General features: G+C 34.4%; 4 protein-coding genes and 1 long non-coding RNA gene across 6 annotated transcripts; 3 read left to right on the forward strand and 2 right to left on the reverse strand.

The window, feature by feature from the left end:
* Positions 1 to 486: 486 nt before the first annotated feature.
* LOC111781263 (GDSL esterase/lipase EXL3) lies at positions 487 to 3,111 on the forward strand. Its single transcript, XM_023661761.2, has 4 exons — positions 487 to 785; positions 1,107 to 1,237; positions 1,569 to 2,058; positions 2,806 to 3,111. Exons 1-4 carry the CDS (start codon positions 530 to 532, stop codon positions 3,000 to 3,002), a joined length of 1,074 nt encoding a protein of 357 aa, XP_023517529.2. The 5' UTR covers positions 487 to 529; the 3' UTR covers positions 3,003 to 3,111.
* Positions 3,112 to 3,195: 84 nt separating this feature from the next.
* Positions 3,196 to 10,350, reverse strand: LOC111781262 (la-related protein 1C). Its single transcript, XM_087119876.1, has 6 exons — positions 9,518 to 10,350; positions 8,320 to 8,836; positions 8,086 to 8,242; positions 7,888 to 7,978; positions 4,619 to 4,690; positions 3,196 to 4,409 (listed from the first exon to the last, which is right to left on the reverse strand). The coding sequence occupies exons 1-6, from the start codon at positions 9,989 to 9,991 to the stop codon at positions 4,095 to 4,097; spliced, it is 1,626 nt and encodes a 541-aa protein (XP_086976002.1). The 5' UTR covers positions 9,992 to 10,350; the 3' UTR covers positions 3,196 to 4,094.
* A 1,847-nt stretch (positions 10,351 to 12,197) lies between these two features.
* On the forward strand, positions 12,198 to 14,828 carry LOC111782134 (Putative methyltransferase family protein). Of its 2 annotated transcripts, XR_002813059.2 has the most exons (9): positions 12,202 to 12,388; positions 12,481 to 12,585; positions 12,729 to 12,815; positions 13,134 to 13,184; positions 13,279 to 13,372; positions 13,475 to 13,559; positions 13,708 to 13,861; positions 13,942 to 14,019; positions 14,689 to 14,828. XR_002813059.2 is itself a non-coding variant. In XM_023662934.2 (8 exons), the coding sequence occupies exons 1-8, from the start codon at positions 12,278 to 12,280 to the stop codon at positions 13,960 to 13,962; spliced, it is 708 nt and encodes a 235-aa protein (XP_023518702.2). In that variant the 5' UTR covers positions 12,198 to 12,277; the 3' UTR covers positions 13,963 to 14,198. The 2 variants fall into 2 exon arrangements, 1 of the variants encoding a protein (XP_023518702.2); XM_023662934.2 differs by lacking the exon at positions 14,689 to 14,828 and having other exon boundaries at positions 12,198 to 12,388; positions 13,942 to 14,198.
* Positions 14,812 to 16,252, reverse strand: LOC111782133 (peroxidase 64-like). Its single transcript, XM_023662933.2, has 4 exons — positions 16,043 to 16,252; positions 15,774 to 15,962; positions 15,493 to 15,655; positions 14,812 to 15,375 (listed from the first exon to the last, which is right to left on the reverse strand). The coding sequence occupies exons 1-4, from the start codon at positions 16,250 to 16,252 to the stop codon at positions 14,981 to 14,983; spliced, it is 957 nt and encodes a 318-aa protein (XP_023518701.1). The 3' UTR covers positions 14,812 to 14,980.
* A 96-nt stretch (positions 16,253 to 16,348) lies between these two features.
* On the forward strand, positions 16,349 to 19,158 carry LOC111782135 (uncharacterized). The gene is made up of 3 exons (XR_002813062.2): positions 16,349 to 16,547; positions 16,734 to 16,775; positions 18,784 to 19,158. It is a non-coding gene; the product is annotated as an uncharacterized LOC111782135 (long non-coding RNA).
* The last annotated feature ends 721 nt before the right edge of the window (positions 19,159 to 19,879 follow it).

Consider the following 19,879-nt stretch of genomic DNA (forward strand, 5'->3'; position numbering starts at 1 on the left):
TTGACCTTTTTATTTATTTTTTATTAATTGTGAAATTTATCGTTGGAGATTTGCTAAATACCAATTAAAAATATATTAATAGTTAAAAAAATTGTCGAATAAAAAAATAAATATTAATAATTGTTTGCAAATATCGGTGAACGTTTGAACTTTCCGTTAGACTTACAGAGCCGAAAACTTATCCCGTGGAAAATATGAAAGATGATAGAGAGACCCTTCTAAATAGGGTCGGAGACGGAGAATATAATTTTTGTCTTGTTGTTATAAAAATATGAAAATAGCTATCACCGACATAATTGATATGGATTTTTAGCTGTTTAATTAATGCCAAATCATCAACTTTGCAAAAAAGCCCGATTAAGCCATTGAGCACTAGACACGTCAACAGCCAGCTCATGGGAAATCTAATAGCCAGTGATTAGAAGCCACGTCATGTAGCCAACTCATGGGAAACGAAAGCTACCATTATATAAACAATACATGAAGCTCACTCATTACCCATCTCCAACCAGTCATTCGTTTGACAGAAATGAAAATTCCTAATTACTTGGAGATATTTTTGTTCGTTTGCCACGTCATCATCGTTGTTGTTGATTCTAACTTAGTGTCGGAAAAAGTAGACGTTTCGGCAATACTTGTGTTCGGAGATTCTATCGTTGATCCAGGCAACAATAACTACATCAAAACATTGATCAAATGTGACTTTGCACCTTATGGAAGGGATTTCAATGGCGGAATGTCGACCGGACGGTTTAGCAACGGCAAAATTCCTTCTGATTTTGCAGGTTAAACTCTTAAACCCGTCAAATTAAGCTTTTAAGTTTAGTAGGAATTTAAGGAAAGGTAGCTAACCCGATACAAAATTTTGTACACGTATTTGTTTCGAGCAATTGAAAAATAAACAAATCTTGCATTATTGACTATTTAATGTGATTTTTTTCTCCCAAAATTAATTGTGAGATTCAAACTTTAAATACTTTATGACCCGTAATATATCTTTTAACTAGCTGAACTATGTTCAGATTAATAAAAAAGACGATTCTTTTATTGCAAATATGGTTTGTAAGCTAACACGGTATATGCTTGTAAATTTTAAAACGTAACAGTGGAAGAGCTTGGTATGAAGGAGTTGTTGCCGGCATATCTTGATCCAAATTTGACAACTGAAGAGCTTCTCACCGGCGTTAGTTTTGCTTCCGGAGCTTCCGGATATGACCCTCTCACGTCCAAGATAGCGGTAATCTTCATAAATCAAAATAACATCTTACTTCTTACAACTCTTACAAAAATTTGTGTATATATATATATATAGTTTAAGTGTTGATTTTTTTTATGAAATATTATTAAATTTACGGTACATTTTTATACCGTTAAATTTTATAAAGAAATATTTTTTAAAATATTTATATAAAAGTAGAGGAAATAATAATAAAATATAAATGAGAAAAGCGAAAAGATATATAATATTAAGTTAAATATCTAGATATTTAATCTATAATAAAATATAAAATATGATATATATGGTAAATTATAATTTAGTATTAAATTTTTATTTTTTTCAAAACCAGTCAGTGTTGTCGTTGGATGATCAACTGGAGATGTTCAAAGAGTACATGAAGAAGATAAAAGCGGCGGTCGGAGAAGAAAAGGCGACGGCGATCCTATCCAAAAGCGTAATAATAGTCTGCACCGGCACCGACGACATTGCAAACACGTATTTCATCACTCCCTTCCGACGATTCCACTACGACATCCCATCCTACACCGATCTCATGATCCGATCAGCTTCCACTTTCTTGCACCAGCTTTACGCACTCGGAGGAAGACGGATCGGAGTTATCAGCTTGCCGGCGATTGGCTGCCTTCCGTCCAAGAGAACCCTAAACGGCGGCATCGCCCGAGGCTGTTCGGAAGCTGCCAATGGAGCGGCGTTGCTTTTCAATTCGAAGCTATCGTCGTTGATTTCGTCGCTCGGAAATCAATATTCGGATGCCAAGATTGCTTATTTAGATGTCTACAATCCGATTCTTGCTCTCATTCAAAATCCTGCCCAATATGGTAATTTCCCCTTTCATTTGTTCTTCCATCGTTCATTTAAACTTTAAATTTTTTTAAAAGTTAATTTTTAATTCGGTTCTAATTTTTCAAATTCTCAATTTTACCCTTATTGCGAAAGCCAAGTTAACATTCGTTTCATAAAGTTTTTATTTTTTATTTTTTTTAAATGCCAAATTATTTGCTATTTTTTTCACTTTCTTAAAAAATGTAAATTTTCTTAATTTTCTTAATATATTTTAAATTATTAAAAATTAACAGAATTATTAAATATTAAATTAAATTTCTCTTATTTTTAAATTAACAGAATTTCATATTCATCCGCTCAAAACATTAGGAAATTCCAATGATTGCTTTGATAAAAAAAATGTTTATTTTTATTTGAATTTATATTTTTTTAGTGATATTTTTTTAATAATAAATTTACATTACATTATTCAATTATTTATTATTTATATAATAATATATAATAATAGAATTTTTATAATGGAATTTTTTTTATTTAAATAATAAAAATTATAAACAAAATTCTCCTAGACTTTTTTTTAGTCAAAACGATAGCAAAAAAGCTTTCAACGCTGCCCAACGCCCTTTACTTATTCGGGTTATTTTAACCTGTAAATTTTTAAAAAAGTGAGGTGGGTTAAATGACCTATTAAACCCAAAAGAATGAACATATTAAACACAAAATTAAAATTAAAAGACATCGTAATATAATTATAAGGTTTTGGATGGATGAGATGATTTCAGGGTTCGAGGAGGCGAAGAAAGGGTGTTGTGGCACAGGAAGTATAGAGGTCAGCATTCTATGCAACCCTTCATCCATACCATTATCGTGCCCCGATGCGGATAAGTACGTCTTCTGGGATAGCTACCACCCTTCCAGCAAAGCCTACAAAATTCTGACTCGTCAACTTCTAAAGGACGCTCTATCCAAGCTCACCTAGTCCAAAAATATTCAATAATATACCTGATCTTGTAATGTTAGATGTACAAGGCTAGTGTACACTTCTTTATAAACAGAACGAACTATATAATAAGAGATAAATTTAAACACACTATTTTGATAATTTAGTTTCAACAAATATACTCAAAACTCCAGGATAGGGGAATAGAAAGGGGAACGAACAGACGCAAAAATTCGGGTCAATTGCAGCACTGTTACTGGTATTGCAAATTCCCATTTTTTTCAAGTACAATCTGATCCAAAACATGCCAATAAAATAAAGATGATATCTGGAGCAAAATAATATGAACTGGAAGAGAAAGTTCAGAGCATAATGGGGGGAAGGGGGCATTTTATGCAGTTCAACCTTCAGAAGTTCCTAATGCCGCGCTTGAAGTTGGCAGATAGACATCTATAAAGCAAACGCCAAGGGGTAAGTCTCTGAAAAACAATCATAAAAGGATGGAAAGAAGAACCTTCAGACAGAAGAACGGAAGTTTGCAGCAGCCCAGCCTCCACAATATCCAACAAAAGCCAACCTCTATGATAGATTCACCTTGCAGAACAAAAGCGAAGTTCTTTCCCGAATCACCGTGTTCTCTCATCTAAGAACTCGAGTTCTTTGACCCCAAAGATATCAAAAAACCAACTGAGGGGCAACCATGGGGAGGCAAATCAAAATTCCCCACATTAAGTACATGCCATCATCACCAAAAAAAGGAAAACCACAACAAAAAAGAATATGAACTTAAGAAACAAGCCATGCACCAACACCATCCCACAAAACCATAAATGCATCCCTCCACCGCAAAGGAACTTCTGTTATAGTTTCTCTTTAACCTTTTTTCTTTTTTTTTTTTTTTTTTTTTTTTTTTTGAAGTTTAAGTTTTAATTTAAGTTTTTTTTTCTTCTTTTTCCCTTTATCTTTTCGTTATTGTTCCTCTTCTTCAACTTCAGTCCCACCAATTTACTTGGCATCACGAGAAGAGAATTGTTGTTATGCAAACCGTGTCCACTAACATCTCCTCAATCTCTACTACCCACATCTAGTTTTCATTCAGAAGGACACGGGTTCACAGCACAAGTTCTTGGTCTAACTCCTTTCAGAAGATGAATGATCTGAACCTGCCTTGGTATTTACTTGGTCTGTTCCATTATCACCATATGGCTGTGCGTGCATACTCATATTTCCAGATGGCCTACTACTTTGGTGTGCCTCAACATGAACAGCACCCTGTCCACCTTCAGATACCCTATGATTAATATTCTCTAGCGCAATAGTTTGAACACCAGCTGCCAACATATCCTGATTGGAACTTCCTGGGCTTAATGGGCCTGCAACATCAGGAATTTCACCGGGTCGAATAATCCATCTGTCATAATCATTACGCCGCCTTACCGTCTCTCCCTAAGAGCAAGCAAAAAAAAAAAAAAAAAATTAGTGTTCATATATACAAGAATAAAAGAAAAATGATTTGAAATTTTACTTGTCTATCCCCATCACTACTATTACTACATTTTAAGGATGCAAATCCATTTAGCAGCGAGTTTTCCCAACTTAAAATCTCCAATTATAGATAGAGGAAAAGGCTCGTTCAGGAGCTGATGACTACTGACCTTTACTTCCACAAGTGAAGATGATTGCAATGCATCCAATATAATTGGGATACTTTCAGTCAGACGTTTAACCTACAAAAGAGTGCCCGGATGACATATTCTGAAGGATAAAAACAATATTATGCCTTCTGGTCCCCAGATTTATTCATATAACCTCCATTATAAGTTACATGATTTAGCGATATAAAAAGAAAATGTGGCTATTGAATGATGGAAGAAATTATAGAAGCTACATGATAGAAGTCATTCTTCACAATTATCTCAGAAAGCACAGAACCACCGACCTTGCAGTCAATCATGCAAGTACTTTTTTTATGGAAAAGAACTGCTTTCATCAAGGAGAACGGAAGTAGAAAAGAACAAAAAAGAAAAGGGAAAAAAAAATAACAAAACCGAGCAAAAAGCGGCACCCAACAAAAACTCAATTAGTAATTCAAGTGTACTCAAAACCCTTCCTTTTCTTCTTCTCTTACTAGATCACACACTACAACTACAATTATTTAGAATAAAGAGACAAATGAATATTAATAAAACTGAATATTAATGCCACATTCAGAAGAATCAAGCTTCATTTATGTAACAAAGGATTCAGAAGAATCAAGCTTCATTTATGTAACAAAGGCTTCAAAATACTGTGGGGCTTCATTTATTCTTAAATGGTGATAATTTAGAGTTATTGTATTTCATTAATGTATTTTAAGACTTTGTTTACTTTAAAGTTACATTTACATAGTGGCTAATTATATCATTAAGTATACATAGTGGCTAATTATGGTCATAAAGTATGAAAGTTACAAACTCTTGAAATGTCTCATGGAAGGTCAAGAGTTTCATTTTGAGACTATATAAAGTCATCTTTGTAAAGGGGATTTGGAAAATGTAGTAAAAGGAGCATTTGTGCTTTCTTTTAGCCAATAGCTAAGTTTCTTTGCAATTCTATGTAGTTTAGGTTGCGTATAGAATCATTCAAGCTTGAGATGATCAATCTTGCTTGTGGAGTGATTCGAATCTCACACAAGTGTTCTTTCCTTAAGATATTTGATCAACAAGATAATCTGAATTACGTGATTCTTTATCATTAGGGCCAAGTGTCTTACCTTTCCTTTGCAATTCTATGTAGTTTAGATTGCATGTTTAGAATAACATTCAAGCTAGATATGATCGATTTTGCTTGTGAAGTGATTCGAATCTCAAACAAGTGTTTTTGCTTCGAGATATTCAATCAACAAGATAATTTGAATCTTACTTCCCTTGTAGTGATTCCTTATAAAATACATTAAGTTTCAAGAGGGCCAGCTACTTTAAGAGGAGAAAATAAGGTCTCATACTCCACGTTACATTGACAATGAAACACTTATCCCAACTAATTTGAAGCTAGAAGACCAACTTAAGTATGTGAAGAATCCTACTAAAATGGACAAAGGGCTCTTCCCTAGTACAGAAAAAGATGGTATCACCAACACTGAGTAAGATGCACCGTACCTTCAGCCACCCCACTATAATCGGTCAAGCCTCTACACATCTCCCTTGTAATAAAGCTATCAAGAATGTTTTTTCTTTTAGTAAGAAACTGAGCTTAGAAAAAACAAACCCACCAACAAAAGAGAGTCCAAAAGCTAATTACAGAAACGAACTCCAATACAACAAACCAAGATCATAATTATAAAAGGGGTTAGTAACTGATGACTACAAAGACCTTAGGGACAAGAAAACTACGATCTCCCTTTAATAAGATGGAAAGTTATCGAAGTACAAGAATGGCCTACTCAAGCTCAAAATTGAGACAAACTTTCGTCCCTAGGGACCTCATCCAGAAATCCCAGTCGACATGACCATAACATTCTCAAAATCGATCTTCTTAAAGATGACCAACAGATAGTGAGGTCTATAATCACCCTCAACCTCATCTGATAAAGACGCCGTCTGAGCCTTCAACATTCTCTAGGTCAAAGACTAAGAAATGATATTTTTCAAGGCTTGTCACTAAGCTGTCCGGCCTAAAACCCTTAATATCACTCATGATCAAGTATTGATCCATATCTCATAAAATCATTGAATAGCTTAAGCAAATCACTCTTAAAAATGTCCCAACGCCCATTTGTAAATGAAATACAATTAAATATCTATAAAACATCACATCACAATGTCAACATTTCCGTTCATATCCCACACCAATCATGTCATTGACATAAAATTCTTGAAAAAAAATAAAACATGCATGCTATATTTAACTAATGTTGTTTGGCAAAGCTCCTTTTCCACAAAGTGCAAAAAAATGTGTGACATGCAGGATGAAGGTTCATAAAATGAAGGGAAATGACATAACAATCATACAAGGAAGCTACAAAAATTAACACTTGTACTTCATTGACCATAGGGTAAAGCTACATAAAAATTCAGCCTCCTCGTGTCATCAGACACAAAATTCTATTGTAAATTCACTCTGGTGCTACAAATCGATATCTTTAATCAGATAAATTTGGATCTCCAAAATCAGAACCAATATTTTAACTCTCCAGCTATTTCAGTAATCAACTAATTCTATTGACATATTTAATAAATCATAAAGAGACATTTTGAGAAGCACTATTGACATATTTAATAAATCATAAAGAGACATTTTGAGAACCGAGTCTAAAAAAATCTGATTTCAAAAATAGAAGTTTCTTTTTTTAATCAAAAGAGTTGACATGATATATATTTTTAAAAATGTTTTCGTAACCCAAAAATACAGAAGAGAAACAACATTCAGGCACAGGTGCAACAATTTTTATTATGAGTTCTCTATGCCTACACAGCGCATATATAATCATCGACTAATTTCCTAAGCATAATTTGATATATATGCAGAAGTAAAAGAAAGCAGGAAAAAAATATCTTCCAAACAGTTTTCAAATCAGAAAAACAATCTGGAAAAATTACTCGGGCAAAATGACTTTTCATAACATTTTTTTAGAAAATGTACAATATAGCAGAAAGTAAATGGAAATTCCAAGAACGATTGCAAAAATTTCATTAGAACTTTTCTTTAGAACAGTTTCAAAGGAACACAGAGTAGAGAAAGTAAAGGAACACATTTTAAATTTTTTTTGAAAAGTTCAAGTGATTGCAGTTTTTTGGAATCGTTCTGTAAACAGTTTTTCCTAAAAATATTTACCAGGGAAAACATGCATAGACGCACAAGGCAGAAACCTAACAGAAAATGAAGATCATCTGGACATTCTAGTAAAAAAAGTAGTCATACATTCTTGGTAAGATAAGCAACTCACCTTGTTGAAGGATGCTATTAGTCTAATTGGAACCCATCCCTCTTCATTCATGTTCTTTCTCAAGAAAGTGTCTTTTATTAAATTTTGACCACTGCAATTCACAAATATAAGGTGCGGTAACCATTAAAAAGTTTTCAAAACTCTAACACCTATACAAGGATGATACGAAAAGGTTAAAAGCTACCACATAAAATATACCTGAAATAGTATTCTATCTGACTCACTATCATAGCATACAACTGAGGGTCTGGGTGAAAAAACATTGCATTAGGTGGTATTGAAGTGACATAAGGTACACCTCTAAGAGCCTCTGGAGGAGGAGGACCAACATATACCATTGGAGGAGATGCAAAATCTACAAAAAGATTCAAGCATTAAATAAGTTCGCATTAAAAAAATCATGATACCTCACAATACAAATGTAGAGCTTACCAGGGAAGGATAATGGACCCCCAATAGGCCTCATTGGTGGAGCAGAAATAAAGGCAGCAGTATTAGGAGGTGGAGGTGGAGAAGGTCTAATAAACCTGTGAACAACTCTATGAGGTTGTGCATTAAAATTTCTATTTGAATTCCAATCTTGATTTCCACGATCGTGATCACGTCTAGAACCATAGTTATGATGATGGGAATTATCACCACGTGGATGTGAACCACCACGACTACGAAATGAGTAACGTGGTTGTTGATGACCATGATCATTATGTGATGGTGATGCAAATGTACTTCTCTCTGCCTGATCCTTTGAAGAATTATTAGGAGCTGGATCAATTATAGGACTTGAAGGTGCTGACTGTTGGGGGAGGCCACTATTATATGAATTACCTGAACCACTACGCCTCATTGATTTCTGGCGTGAGGTTATTGGATGAGTAAGAGATGAATCAGGATTGGGTCTGACATCATTATTACCTTCTTTGTTTGATGAGGAAGACGGAGTTCCAGTCCCCTATAAGTAAAAAATAAATAAATACTAGTACCAAAAAAGTTTAAAAAACATAAATAAATAAGTCAAGACCCTCCCATACATTCGTGGTAAACCAACAAAAAAAAAAAAAAAAAAAAAAAAAAACCAACTTAACTCTATATGCCTATATCTTGGTAGTCTTTATTTTTCTTCGCAAGAAAATAAATTTCAATGTTGTATGAAATTTATAAAAACAAAAATTATATTTCTACTAATTCAACAAGGAAATTAGGCAAAGAGTAGCTTAATTGGGAATTTGAACAGAAATTTCATCCTCTTTCCATGTTTTGCCTTCCAAAGAACATAGCTAATTGATCAAAGCTTTACGTAATAACAAGACAAACAAAATAAACAAAATGTGCAAGAGTGACGACCACTCTATTAGATAACAAGACAGATATTAAGTCAATAATTGAGCCATGGAGAACATGGTTAATTAACCAACCTATTCGAGGAGAATATGCAGACTAACCCAGGAAACAATTTCTTGAACCTATTGATAAATCTATCATTTTAATGTCAGAAAAAGTAGAAAGATTTAGCTTAATCATGTAGATAGACTGCAGCAGTTTGAACATTTATCCCTACAAACAAACTGAATCTATCATTTTCATTTTTCCAGCACGTGCCATTACAACAAATATAAAATTGATAGAAAATAACCTGCGCGCCAGTGGATCCATCCCCTAAACTTTTAAGTGAATCCGAAGATGATTTAGGTGTGCCCTTGGCAGATTCCGACAGAGCGGGCCAAGACACAGCCCCCATGACAGGCCCAGCCTCAGTTCCATTAGAGAGCTTATTCCACGCAGGCTTCTTTCCAGCAACATTGACGGACAACCCATTTCCGCCATCCAAACTCTCACTCAGTGGCTCCTCAGACGAAGAAGAAGACGAAAACGATATCGGTTCAATAACAGTAGTCGGAGATGCAGATGACGAAACAGCCGCCGCCATGTCCATTTCACCGCGAACAATCTGGGTCCACGGAGAAGAAGACACTGTGCGTCCACCAGAGCGACGTGATGATGATTTGGGGCTGCGACTGCCGTAATTCTGCCCAGAATTACGAGGAGACTGATTGACACTCGATGCCGCCGCCGAATCAGCGACAGGTAAATTAGAAGCAGCCATCATAAATTATAAAATTAGGGTTTCTTTCAGATGGCAGTACCTTGATCGACGGCAAACAGTGCAAAAAGTAAAATAAAATTAAGCAATAAGATCAAAACAAATTTGTTTTTGATTTTTCGAAGAACTAACAACTGCTAAGAATTAAAAAAAATATATATGAATCGAACAAATTAATCTGAAGGATTTTCAAAAGATTGAGCGATCGGATCACAGAGAGAAAAAAGAGAAGAGACGTAGGTCTGGGAAGAGGTCTAAGAAGCAGAAAGGTCTCTCTCTCTCTCTCTAAAGATAAAAAACAAAGAAATTAAAACGTTTCTCTCTCTCTCTCTCTCTCTATTCTTTAGGTTTGCAACACTCCAAACTCTCAAAAGGATTCCTTTGCCGAGGGTTAATTTATAGTTACCTATGAAATTACCATAATATCCTCACCTCCCCGCGTGCGCCGGTATGGGCTTCCATAGAACGGCTCTGGTCCATATGGAAATAAATCATTTCAATTATTTATCTATTTTTGTTATGAAAATATTATTGCGATCTTTTTATTATTATTATTATTATTATCGTTTCTATAATTTTTTTTAGAGAAATTAGGATTTAGTATTTTTAATTCTTTTTTAATAGTTTCATAATTTGATAAAAGCTCGGTAAATAATTGATTTTAACCTTTATTTATTTATTTATTTATTTATTTATTATATCATATATCATAAGGCTAAATTTGTAATTTAACGTTAACCAATTATCTTACTAAATTTATGCATTTTTTATTCTATTTAACTTTATAGAAGTAGAATTTTAATTTTAAAAAACTTATATGCAAAATAGTAATAACCACTGAGTCTTTGAACGCAAGTTGCGTACGCGTGCGAGTTCTATCGGGTAAAGCCAATGATTAGAGGCATCAGGGGCGCAACGCCCTCGACCTATTCTCAAACTTTAAATAGGTAGGACGACATGACTGTTTTGTTGAGCCATGCCACAAAATCGAGGTGCTATCAACGAGTCGGGTTGTTTGGGAATGCAGCCCCAATCGGATTATGCATATGTATACCTTAACGTGTTGTTGAATTGAAGAGATGAATATTAATACGATTCGTGAACTACTATTTTATTGGTCCAGGGATTAATAAAGGTCATGTCATATTTGGAATGAGTTAAAATCATCGTTGTAAGGCCCCACATCGGTTGGAGAGAAATTAAGCATTCCTTATAACGGTGTGGAAATTTCTCCTTAATAAACGCGTTTTAAATTCACGAGGCTGACGACGATATGTAACGGACTAAAGCGGACAATATTTACTAACGGTAAACTTTGACTGTTACAAATGGTATCAGAGACAGACATCGAGAGACGTGAGGCTACCATTTGAGAATCATATACCTTCTTATAAAATAAATAAATAAATAAATAAATAAAGGCTATGTCTACTAAAAAATAGAAAGAATTAATTATAAAATTCTCATATTTTCCTTATTTAATATTTATAATATTAAATTTGCTCTTGATTTTGCCAAAAATATTAGTTGAAGACATAGCGGGGCTAAATAAAAGGAAATTTCTTTATTTTTTCTTTTGATAATATTTATTGCGCCAACCATATTATATACCATATTTTTTATATGGCTTCAAATGTAATATGATGTGAGAATTTACTGTGACATCTACAAAATCATATATATTATATGTTAATGTATAGTTTTTTAAAATATTTAATAATAATTGAAAATTTAAATTATTTACACTATGTAACGATTCATGTCTATGATTCAGACCAAGAGTTAAAATCGTTTAACGGTCTCGACATTTTTCTACATTCTTACGACAACACTACATTACGTACTGTGAAAACTGTATTCGCAAACCAATATGGATTATTTGAGCACGTAAATATGATTATTTTTCTAGAAAGCATATTAAAAGATTGGTTTTAATATGCGGAAATAATTTGTACTCTTAAAAATAACTAAAATTAAGTAGATAATGTGGTCATGTTACGGGAATACAAGAGAATGTTGGAGGCATAAGGTGCTGAATCTAAATTCTAAATTTCGAGAATGAGGCGTTACGAATATGTACCGAACTAAATTATCCATTGTATGTCAGGTTGGATGATGAAAGTCACACGTCAGCTGATTTAGAAAATGTTCATAGATTTATAATTAAAGAGTTTGGGGGTCATTTAATTAAAAAAATCTCTATGTTGGGACGGCCCATTAGTTATATACTTCCTCGCGCTCCCGCCAGTGGAAAGCTGGTCCTATTTGTTTGGGCAATCGCCGGCGAGCGACATGGAAGACGGTAGCTTCGACGACTCGGCCGCTCCCTCTTCGACTACAATCTCTCGTCATGTTTTTGAAGATGATGATGGAAAATCGGTCTTCTCCATTTCTATCATCGAGGTGTCAATATTCTCCTTCCATTTTTTTCTTCAAAACATCGATAGACAAAGAAACTTTAACAATCTCCTTTTGTAATTGCCTCGAAACTGCAGAATATGGAAGAGGATTACGGGCTTTATGTGTGGCCTTGCAGTATTATCCTTGCCGAGTATATCTGGCAGCAGAAAACACGATTTTCTGGTGCTAACGTCGTTGAGGTACTTGTGTATTATCTGTCTCCAACGAGGTCTCCTAGAAGGAAATTACCAGTAGAGTTAGAGTTTGGGTGATATGCTTGATTATTTTGAATCGGGGAAGTTTAATGTCTAGGGTGACTCTGTGACCTCCAAATTGGTTGCAGCTCGGTGCCGGTACTTCATTGCCTGGATTGGTTGCAGCTAAATTAGGCGCTAATGTTACTTTGACTGACGATGCTAACAGAGTGGAGGTATTACTTCGTCTTTGTTACTTCGCTTGATAATTTAAGTTCCACTTCTTGCATCAATTGTAAAAAAATGGCAGCAGAATTTTTCACCTCCTTGATCATATTTCCTTTAATCAAGTTATATGAACTTCATTTTTGTTTTGTTTTTTCCTTTCTGGGCGGGAGGTGGTTCAAATTAATGCTTTTAAAAATGAATCATAAAAAGGTCAAGCTAAAGGAGTTTCTCGCACTAAGGATGAGGCAGACTGTGTTTAGAACCAAATTCACTGAGATAACTACGTTAACGGGCATCCTTCCACTGGCCTACTCTTGAATTTGCAGGTGCTGGACAATATCAGAAGAGTTTGTGACCTGAATAAGCTCAACTGTAACGTAAATCTATTACTACTAGTATTTTTCTTGCTATTTTTTCCTCTAATTGCATCTTAACGGATCTGGCTTAGTGAAGAGTTTCTGATAAGTGTAGGTAATAGGACTTACATGGGGGGTTTGGGACACATCAATATTCAATTTACGACCTACAATCATTATTGGGGCCGATGTATTGTACGAAAACAGTGGTAGGACCATAGGATCAATTTGGGATCCAATTGCCTTTTACTTTTGCATCTTTGTTTATGGGGGAAAATGTTCTGAAATTGAGTTTTGTTTTTGTTGGGAAGCATTTGATGATCTCTTTTCAACCGTGGCCTTTCTTCTCCAAAGTTCACCGGGATCAGTTTTTATAACAACCTACCACAATCGCAGGTAACTTGATAGTTGATAGTATTATCTTATATCTTGGGGAATAGGCGAAGTTGGTGGTGCCGTGATCATGATGGTTATAATTATGACTATTATCATTGTTATCATTATTTTCCACCTTTACCAATTCATTGTCCTTCAAATTGTACAGTGGGCACCATCTGATTGAGTTCTTGATGGTCAAATGGGGGTTGAAGTGTGAGAAGCTTGTTGACGGCTTTGCATTCATGCCATCGCACAAGGCATCAAATCTGAGTGGCAATATTCAATTGGCCGAGATTGTTCTCAATTGTGATCCAGCCAAGGTACGGAAATGCATTTATTAATACATGATTTTTTTTGGAGTTCGGTAACCTGAGTTATAAAATTGTTTTACTTCTAACAGGAAACTTCTCTGGTGAAATGACGAGGTTTACAAGTGTTTGGTGGACTTGTTAAGTTCATGGTCTTTGTCCACTTTGATGTGAGTGAGAATGTATTTCCAGTCTATTTTAGGCGTTCTCATAATTTCAAGTTCAGTGGCAGATGCCTAGAAATTTTGGAGATAACTGTTGAGAAAACTAGTGCGTTACTGCATTTGTGCAGGTTGAAACTTTAATTTAGGACTTGTGTTGAATGAAATACCTGTTTTTGAGAGTTCAATTATATGCATTATTAGGAGCTATTGTAAATCTCAAATCATCAATTAGCTCACTTTTTTTTTGGTTCTTCATTTTAATCCACTGTCTTATCAGTTATTCATTTGCATAATCGTGGGTCTATAGACTTTGTGGCACATAATTCACCCAACACACGTTACTGTTCTTCAACTGCCGACAAATCTACCGGGCGAGGAGGAGAGGAGTTGCATCAAGTGGTTTGGTTGTTGTTGTTTTGTTGTTGCCAAATCTTTGTTTAATTAATACTCTTTTTTTAGTTATCTCAGACTAGAGTTTATTAATGTCATAGGTTGAAAGGGTAAAATCCCATTGTCTTTGAACATTTGCTTTGGTACATTCATGCTGACCATCCTCTCCTGGTTTTTACTTCTCTTGCTGCCGGAGTTTCCTGCATAATTTTTCAGTGTTTTCAGGTGGCTTGAGCTTTAACGAAGTAGCTTAGATCTGATTCCTATTATTTTCTTGTCCATTAGGTTCAGTTGGGTACGAATTGGAGAATCTTAAAGTGGGCGTGATTAGTGGATGTAGGTACTGGAGACATCACCGTAGAAATAACTTCCTCTCTAATTGGAGACATCTGAGAATAAAGCGAAAAATGAAGGCAGAAATATAGGCATTCCATTGGTGATCATATATAAGAGAACATTTGTAATATGATTTTAACAGTACTGAATACAATCTAGCCATGGGTACTTAGCTCCCATTGCTTAAATAGATGATTATTAGTCTAGCAAACAAAACACACAGAGCTATCAAGAGTAGCTTTTAGTTCACTGCCCTACAATTCTTTCTGATCTCCTGTCCTCCAGTGATGCTACTCATCTTGATCATGGAATTAACAAATGCTCGGTTAAAAGCTTCCTTTGAGCTAGCAAACTCATTAACAAGATTCTTGGTCTTGGGAAAGTTGAGCAGAGCTTGGTCAGCAGAAAACAGGCCCTTCTTTTGTAGTATCAGTCTATAGTAATTGTTGTCGAATGTGGTCGGAGAAGTATCCATGTTAGCGCCCGCATTTTTTGCCTTGTTGTTTACTGGGCACATGTTTCTTAGACTTCCTGCAAACGATGGATTCATTGCAGGGTCAACATTGCTGGCTGGACTGAAGTTGCGGATTCTACCTTCAAAGGATGAGCAATGAGCAAATCCTAAGGTGTGTGCTCCTGCATCATATGACAATGTTATTGCTTATATCTTTGATAGGACGACTTTATTCTTTCTTTCATAATCTTATGTTGTACTGATATTTTACGCTGATGCATTCGTCATATGTGGTTTACCTGACAGAGCAACTAGGTCGTCCAAGGATAGTCCCCTTTGGGAGAAGCTCTGTTGCAGCTGAGAAATGTTGAAGGCTGGAGATGGCAATTGTATTGTTTCACTTGCCTTTGATGTCCTTCCATCCTTTCTTCCTTTAGGAACATCCCATGTTGGACCTCCAGACTGTAAGACAGACATACACAAAATTATATCCTTTTAGAAAGAAAATGTTTTGGACTTCTAAATTTCAAACCATCCTTGTTACTAGGCAAAAAATCATTTGAATTATATGCTTTCTTACAAGCACAACTGCATCCCTTGCAGCCATAGCTAAGATATCAGCACAAGAGACAACGCCAGGGCAATAGGATTCTAGTTCTTTCTTCGCGTCGTCTATCACAAAAAACGAGTGCAAAGACAAATTAGCTGGCCCATCTTTCTCTGCTTTGTTGTTCCCTACTGAGTTCAGCAATACAGATGCATCACAACCCTTCACCCAGGCAAACAGAACCAGGTTAGTTTTGTCAAACTTAGAGAAGTATTAAACATGTCAAGAATTTTAAAGGTTACCCTTATAAAGCAGTCATGAAAGTGCATTCGGAGGAGTGCAGCAGGGACAGTCTTATCTTTGTAAGCTGCATTCCTGACAGCTTTAGTAACGATGAAGTCGGCACTGGGACACGTCTTGTCGTAGTAGTCTAAGCTCAGCGAACTCCCCAACGACACAGCAGACAGCAAAAGAATTGCAAAGTGTGAGAATGCCACAGCAAAGGAAGCCATGACCTACAAATATAGGTACAAATGCTACTCTCTCTCTCTCTGTACTAAACAAAGCCAGCCTGGGATATTAAAGTGAAGATTATGTGTTATTTATAGGAAATGAAAAATGATAGAAGAGTTACAAAACAAAACTGTGAACATGATAGCGGCCCCAGAAGTTGAACATCAAAGCAAATAATGGAGAAGTGATTCTGAAGCAATGTTAATCCAACAACATGCACAACACTAGCTGCTGTTGCTCTGTGAATCTTCAACTTTTGGACTTGCTCGCGGGACAAAATCATGCAAAATTTTGGTAATAATTATGTTTGCTTTGGATAAAAGATCTTGAAACCCCAAAAAGGTTTTACCCTCCCATTGTTGTAGTTTTTGCATCATAGTTGGTCACAAATAATTTGGTGCACTTTAACAAACACGGTTTTGGAAATTGTTTTTTTTTTTTAATTGATTGAAAGCTAATGAGTTTTCTTAATTTCAATAGGCAATTCAGGAGGAGCGATTTTCTTCGTTTATAAAGTAAAAGGTATGTTATAGTATCCCTTTACCTTATATTTTAATTATTGTAGGGTAGCTTGCAGTGACTTTATTATTTAACAAAGATTGAATGAACTTTATGCTATAAAAAGTTTAATATGGCTTTACAATTCTTGGGAGGTTGTGTTAAAATAGTCGTGCATTATGAAGAAATGAAGTAAAAACGAACCTTAAGTAAATAAATGATGTTAACGTCTGATTGCAAGAATTTGATAGATATTATCTTGAGAAACAATTAATGTTGTTGGATGATGGAAGTCCCACATCGTCTAATTTAGGGAATGATCATGGGTTTATAAGTGAAGAATACTAACTCCATTGGTATGAGGCCTTTTGGAGAAGCTCAAAGCAAAGCCATGAGAGCTTATACTCAAAGTGGACAATATCATACCATTGTAGATTGTCATGTTCGTCTAACAAATATATTAAGCTCATTTGATTGGATTTTTGTTTAGTGTTTTAAAATTATGTTTGTTTTTTCATTTGGATCTTTTTAAGAAAACCTTTGAATTCTTAACCAATTTTTAAAAACAAAAACAAGCTTTTAGAACTATTTTTAGGCTCCTTTTATGATCATTTTGTCTTGAAAAATTTAGTTACATGAGTTTATTTATTTTATTATCTACTCTTTACATATGTATTAATATATCAAGCCAAAATTTGAAAATGAAAGAAAAGTAGTTTTCAAAATATGTTTTTTCTTTTGAAATTTCACTTAAAATTTAAATGTTCCTTTTTAAAAAAATGAATTTTATCTTAGAGAATCGATTAAAAGTAATATTTACAAATTTAATTTTCGAAAACAAAAAACAAAAGGGTTATTGAATAAAACTTTATTATCATTATTTTTATTTTTATTTTTATTTGTGGAATAATTTAGTTATCTTCATTTCTTTGTTTTATTATAAAAAAAATTGAACATTATTGCCATGAATGGGCAAATGGGAAGCTCATTAATAACTTCACGTTAGTTTACTGCTGCTTTAATTTATATCTCCTAAAACAGAATTAGGAAGAAAAAAAACTTATATTCGTATGGAATCTTAAAGTCAATATAGACCTAACGTGAAGACATGAAAGGGACTTATCATCCCAAATATGATAAAATGTAAAAAAGACGACAAATAGACCATATAAAATGATGAAGATGAATTAAATAACTCAATAGATCATTTAAGATTAAAAAAAAAAAAGTGAAACGTCAAAATCAAATACTATTTTAATCCTATGTTTTTCAAAAGTTGAGAGGGGAAGTTTTGTAGAAAGATGACAATTACATTTTACCCACTCTTATATTTTACGTGACATGATTTGAATTATTTGCATTTGTATGAATATAACTTATCACAGTATAACATTATAACATGTTAATTTAAAATTAAATATGTTGATTCAACTTAGGGAGGAATCTCTTTGAAAAATAGGTTGTTGAGATAGAGCTTTCTGGTTTGTTTATAGCTTGCTATTTAAGCTTAATGCATTATTAGTTATTGTCAAATCATGCACCTGCCTGGTTATTAATGATAGAAGAAAATTACTCATTTTCTGTGCAATTATTTGAACTTTGACATCTCTTCTAAACAAATCCTTTTAGGAAAGTAAAGTATCATTTATCTGTGTGTATATATGTTTATATTATCAGTTTTACATATTTATGATTGGGATTAGGTGTAATTAAGTGAGGATTTGGGTAAAAGTGTTGGGTCCTACCTTGTATGTGGTATTGGGTTTGGTTGAGTTTCAAACCAAAAAAAAAAAAAAAAAAAAAAACTTCAATTTTGGGTGTAGAAATACCTTAATTTTTGTTCACAGAATAATCATATGCAACTCGATCTTAGTATTGAGTGAGTTATAAACTTCTGCGTATGAGGACTTGTCATTTGATTTGTATGTGAGAATAACTTTTTTAGGTGATTTAATATGCTTACCATTTTATGATCAACTATGCCGTAAGTTACACAATTTTCACATAATGAAATTCATTTTTTTTCGTACAGGGTAAATGGATGTTCCCTAGGTGTTTATTTCAAAGCTTGAACAATGGGGTCCACCTCTCGAAGATGAACTTGTTCCCATTTAATAGTCGAGAATTCTTGATGGTATCGAGTTGGAACAATCTATTCTTCCTGAGTACCTGGATTTAGTGCCAAAGAATTTCCTGTCGCTTTCAGCGATAGAAGGGCTGGCTAGTCTAGTAGGTAAATTCCCGACTGAGGGGAGAGTGAAAAGATTGACCATTCTATTTAGTTCTTACCACGCCCTTTGCTTCAGCCTAATCAGTCTAGCACAAGGGATGACATTACTAAACCCGACCATACCATCTAGTATTCATCTCGACTTGGTGATAAATAAAGCATCCACACTTTTTTTTATCTCTCAGAAATCTCATAAGATGGAGTTTCTAGAGATCCCAATGACCAATCCTTGCATGAATTGCTAATGATCCCATAAGTCCAACATTAATTCCTTCATACGTGTCGACTGGGCAAATGCGTCCATAATGACTAGGATGAATATCTCATATCGAAAACTAGCAGTTTGCCCTATCAATCCTCCTGGTTCCAAATAACTCAATTTTCTCCCACGAACTATTTGTGTCAATGGATTCAATGTAAAACTTGAGATAATAGGTGACATCCAAAAAAGATAAAGATCCAAACACTATCCAAAAAAGATAAAGATCCAAACACTAGTTCGAGAGAGATTTAATATATCAATGGTTAGATTTGATATATCAGTTGTTATGATTGGGCTTAAAGCCCAAAGGCCGTCCTAGTCTAATCCAAGCCCGGCCCAAGGTCAATAGTTGACTACCCTAGATAACCAACCCTTTAATAAATTGATTTGGATATCAACATATTTTTTAAATAACTTCAGATTAAAAACTTTAAAATTTATATATAGATTTTTTTTTTTTTTTTTTTTTTTTAAGTTTCAGAGTTTATTAGTTTATTTATATTAATATTTCTTAAAAATTTTTGAATTAAAAGAGAATAAAAATATTCATTTTTTAAATATGCTTGAATGAAGGGCCAGGGTCGGTTATGGGCTTGTAGCATTCCGGATTCAACCCGGCTATTGATCCGAAATGAT

This window comes from Cucurbita pepo, chromosome 19 (assembly GCF_057944985.1).
Source record: "Cucurbita pepo subsp. pepo isolate OVF chromosome 19, ASM5794498v1, whole genome shotgun sequence".
Classification (NCBI taxonomy): Eukaryota; Viridiplantae; Streptophyta; class Magnoliopsida; order Cucurbitales; family Cucurbitaceae; genus Cucurbita; species Cucurbita pepo.

Excerpts from the sequence above, each read along its gene's own strand:
- LOC111781263 (XM_023661761.2), top strand. The coding sequence starts at position 530 with ATGAAAATTCCTAATTACTTGGAGATATTTTTGTTCGTTTGCCACGTC. Across the intron at positions 1,238-1,568 it reads CTCTCACGTCCAAGATAGCG|TCAGTGTTGTCGTTGGATGA; the intron begins GTAATCTTCATA and ends TTTCAAAACCAG. Across the intron at positions 2,059-2,805 it reads TCAAAATCCTGCCCAATATG|GGTTCGAGGAGGCGAAGAAA; the intron begins GTAATTTCCCCT and ends AGATGATTTCAG.
- LOC111781262 (XM_087119876.1), bottom strand. The coding sequence starts at position 9,991 with ATGATGGCTGCTTCTAATTTACCTGTCGCTGATTCGGCGGCGGCATCG. Across the intron at positions 8,837-9,517 it reads ATGGATCCACTGGCGCGCAG|GGGACTGGAACTCCGTCTTC; the intron begins GTTATTTTCTAT and ends TTTTACTTATAG. Across the intron at positions 4,691-7,887 it reads TAATAGCATCCTTCAACAAG|GTTAAACGTCTGACTGAAAG; the intron begins GTGAGTTGCTTA and ends ACTCTTTTGTAG.
- LOC111782134 (XM_023662934.2), top strand. The coding sequence starts at position 12,278 with ATGGAAGACGGTAGCTTCGACGACTCGGCCGCTCCCTCTTCGACTACA. Across the intron at positions 12,586-12,728 it reads CTGGTGCTAACGTCGTTGAG|CTCGGTGCCGGTACTTCATT; the intron begins GTACTTGTGTAT and ends AATTGGTTGCAG. Across the intron at positions 13,185-13,278 it reads TGAATAAGCTCAACTGTAAC|GTAATAGGACTTACATGGGG; the intron begins GTAAATCTATTA and ends TGATAAGTGTAG.
- LOC111782133 (XM_023662933.2), bottom strand. The coding sequence starts at position 16,252 with ATGGCTTCCTTTGCTGTGGCATTCTCACACTTTGCAATTCTTTTGCTG. Across the intron at positions 15,963-16,042 it reads TTCATGACTGCTTTATAAGG|GGTTGTGATGCATCTGTATT; the intron begins GTAACCTTTAAA and ends GCCTGGGTGAAG. Across the intron at positions 15,656-15,773 it reads CAAGGGATGCAGTTGTGCTT|TCTGGAGGTCCAACATGGGA; the intron begins GTAAGAAAGCAT and ends TCTGTCTTACAG.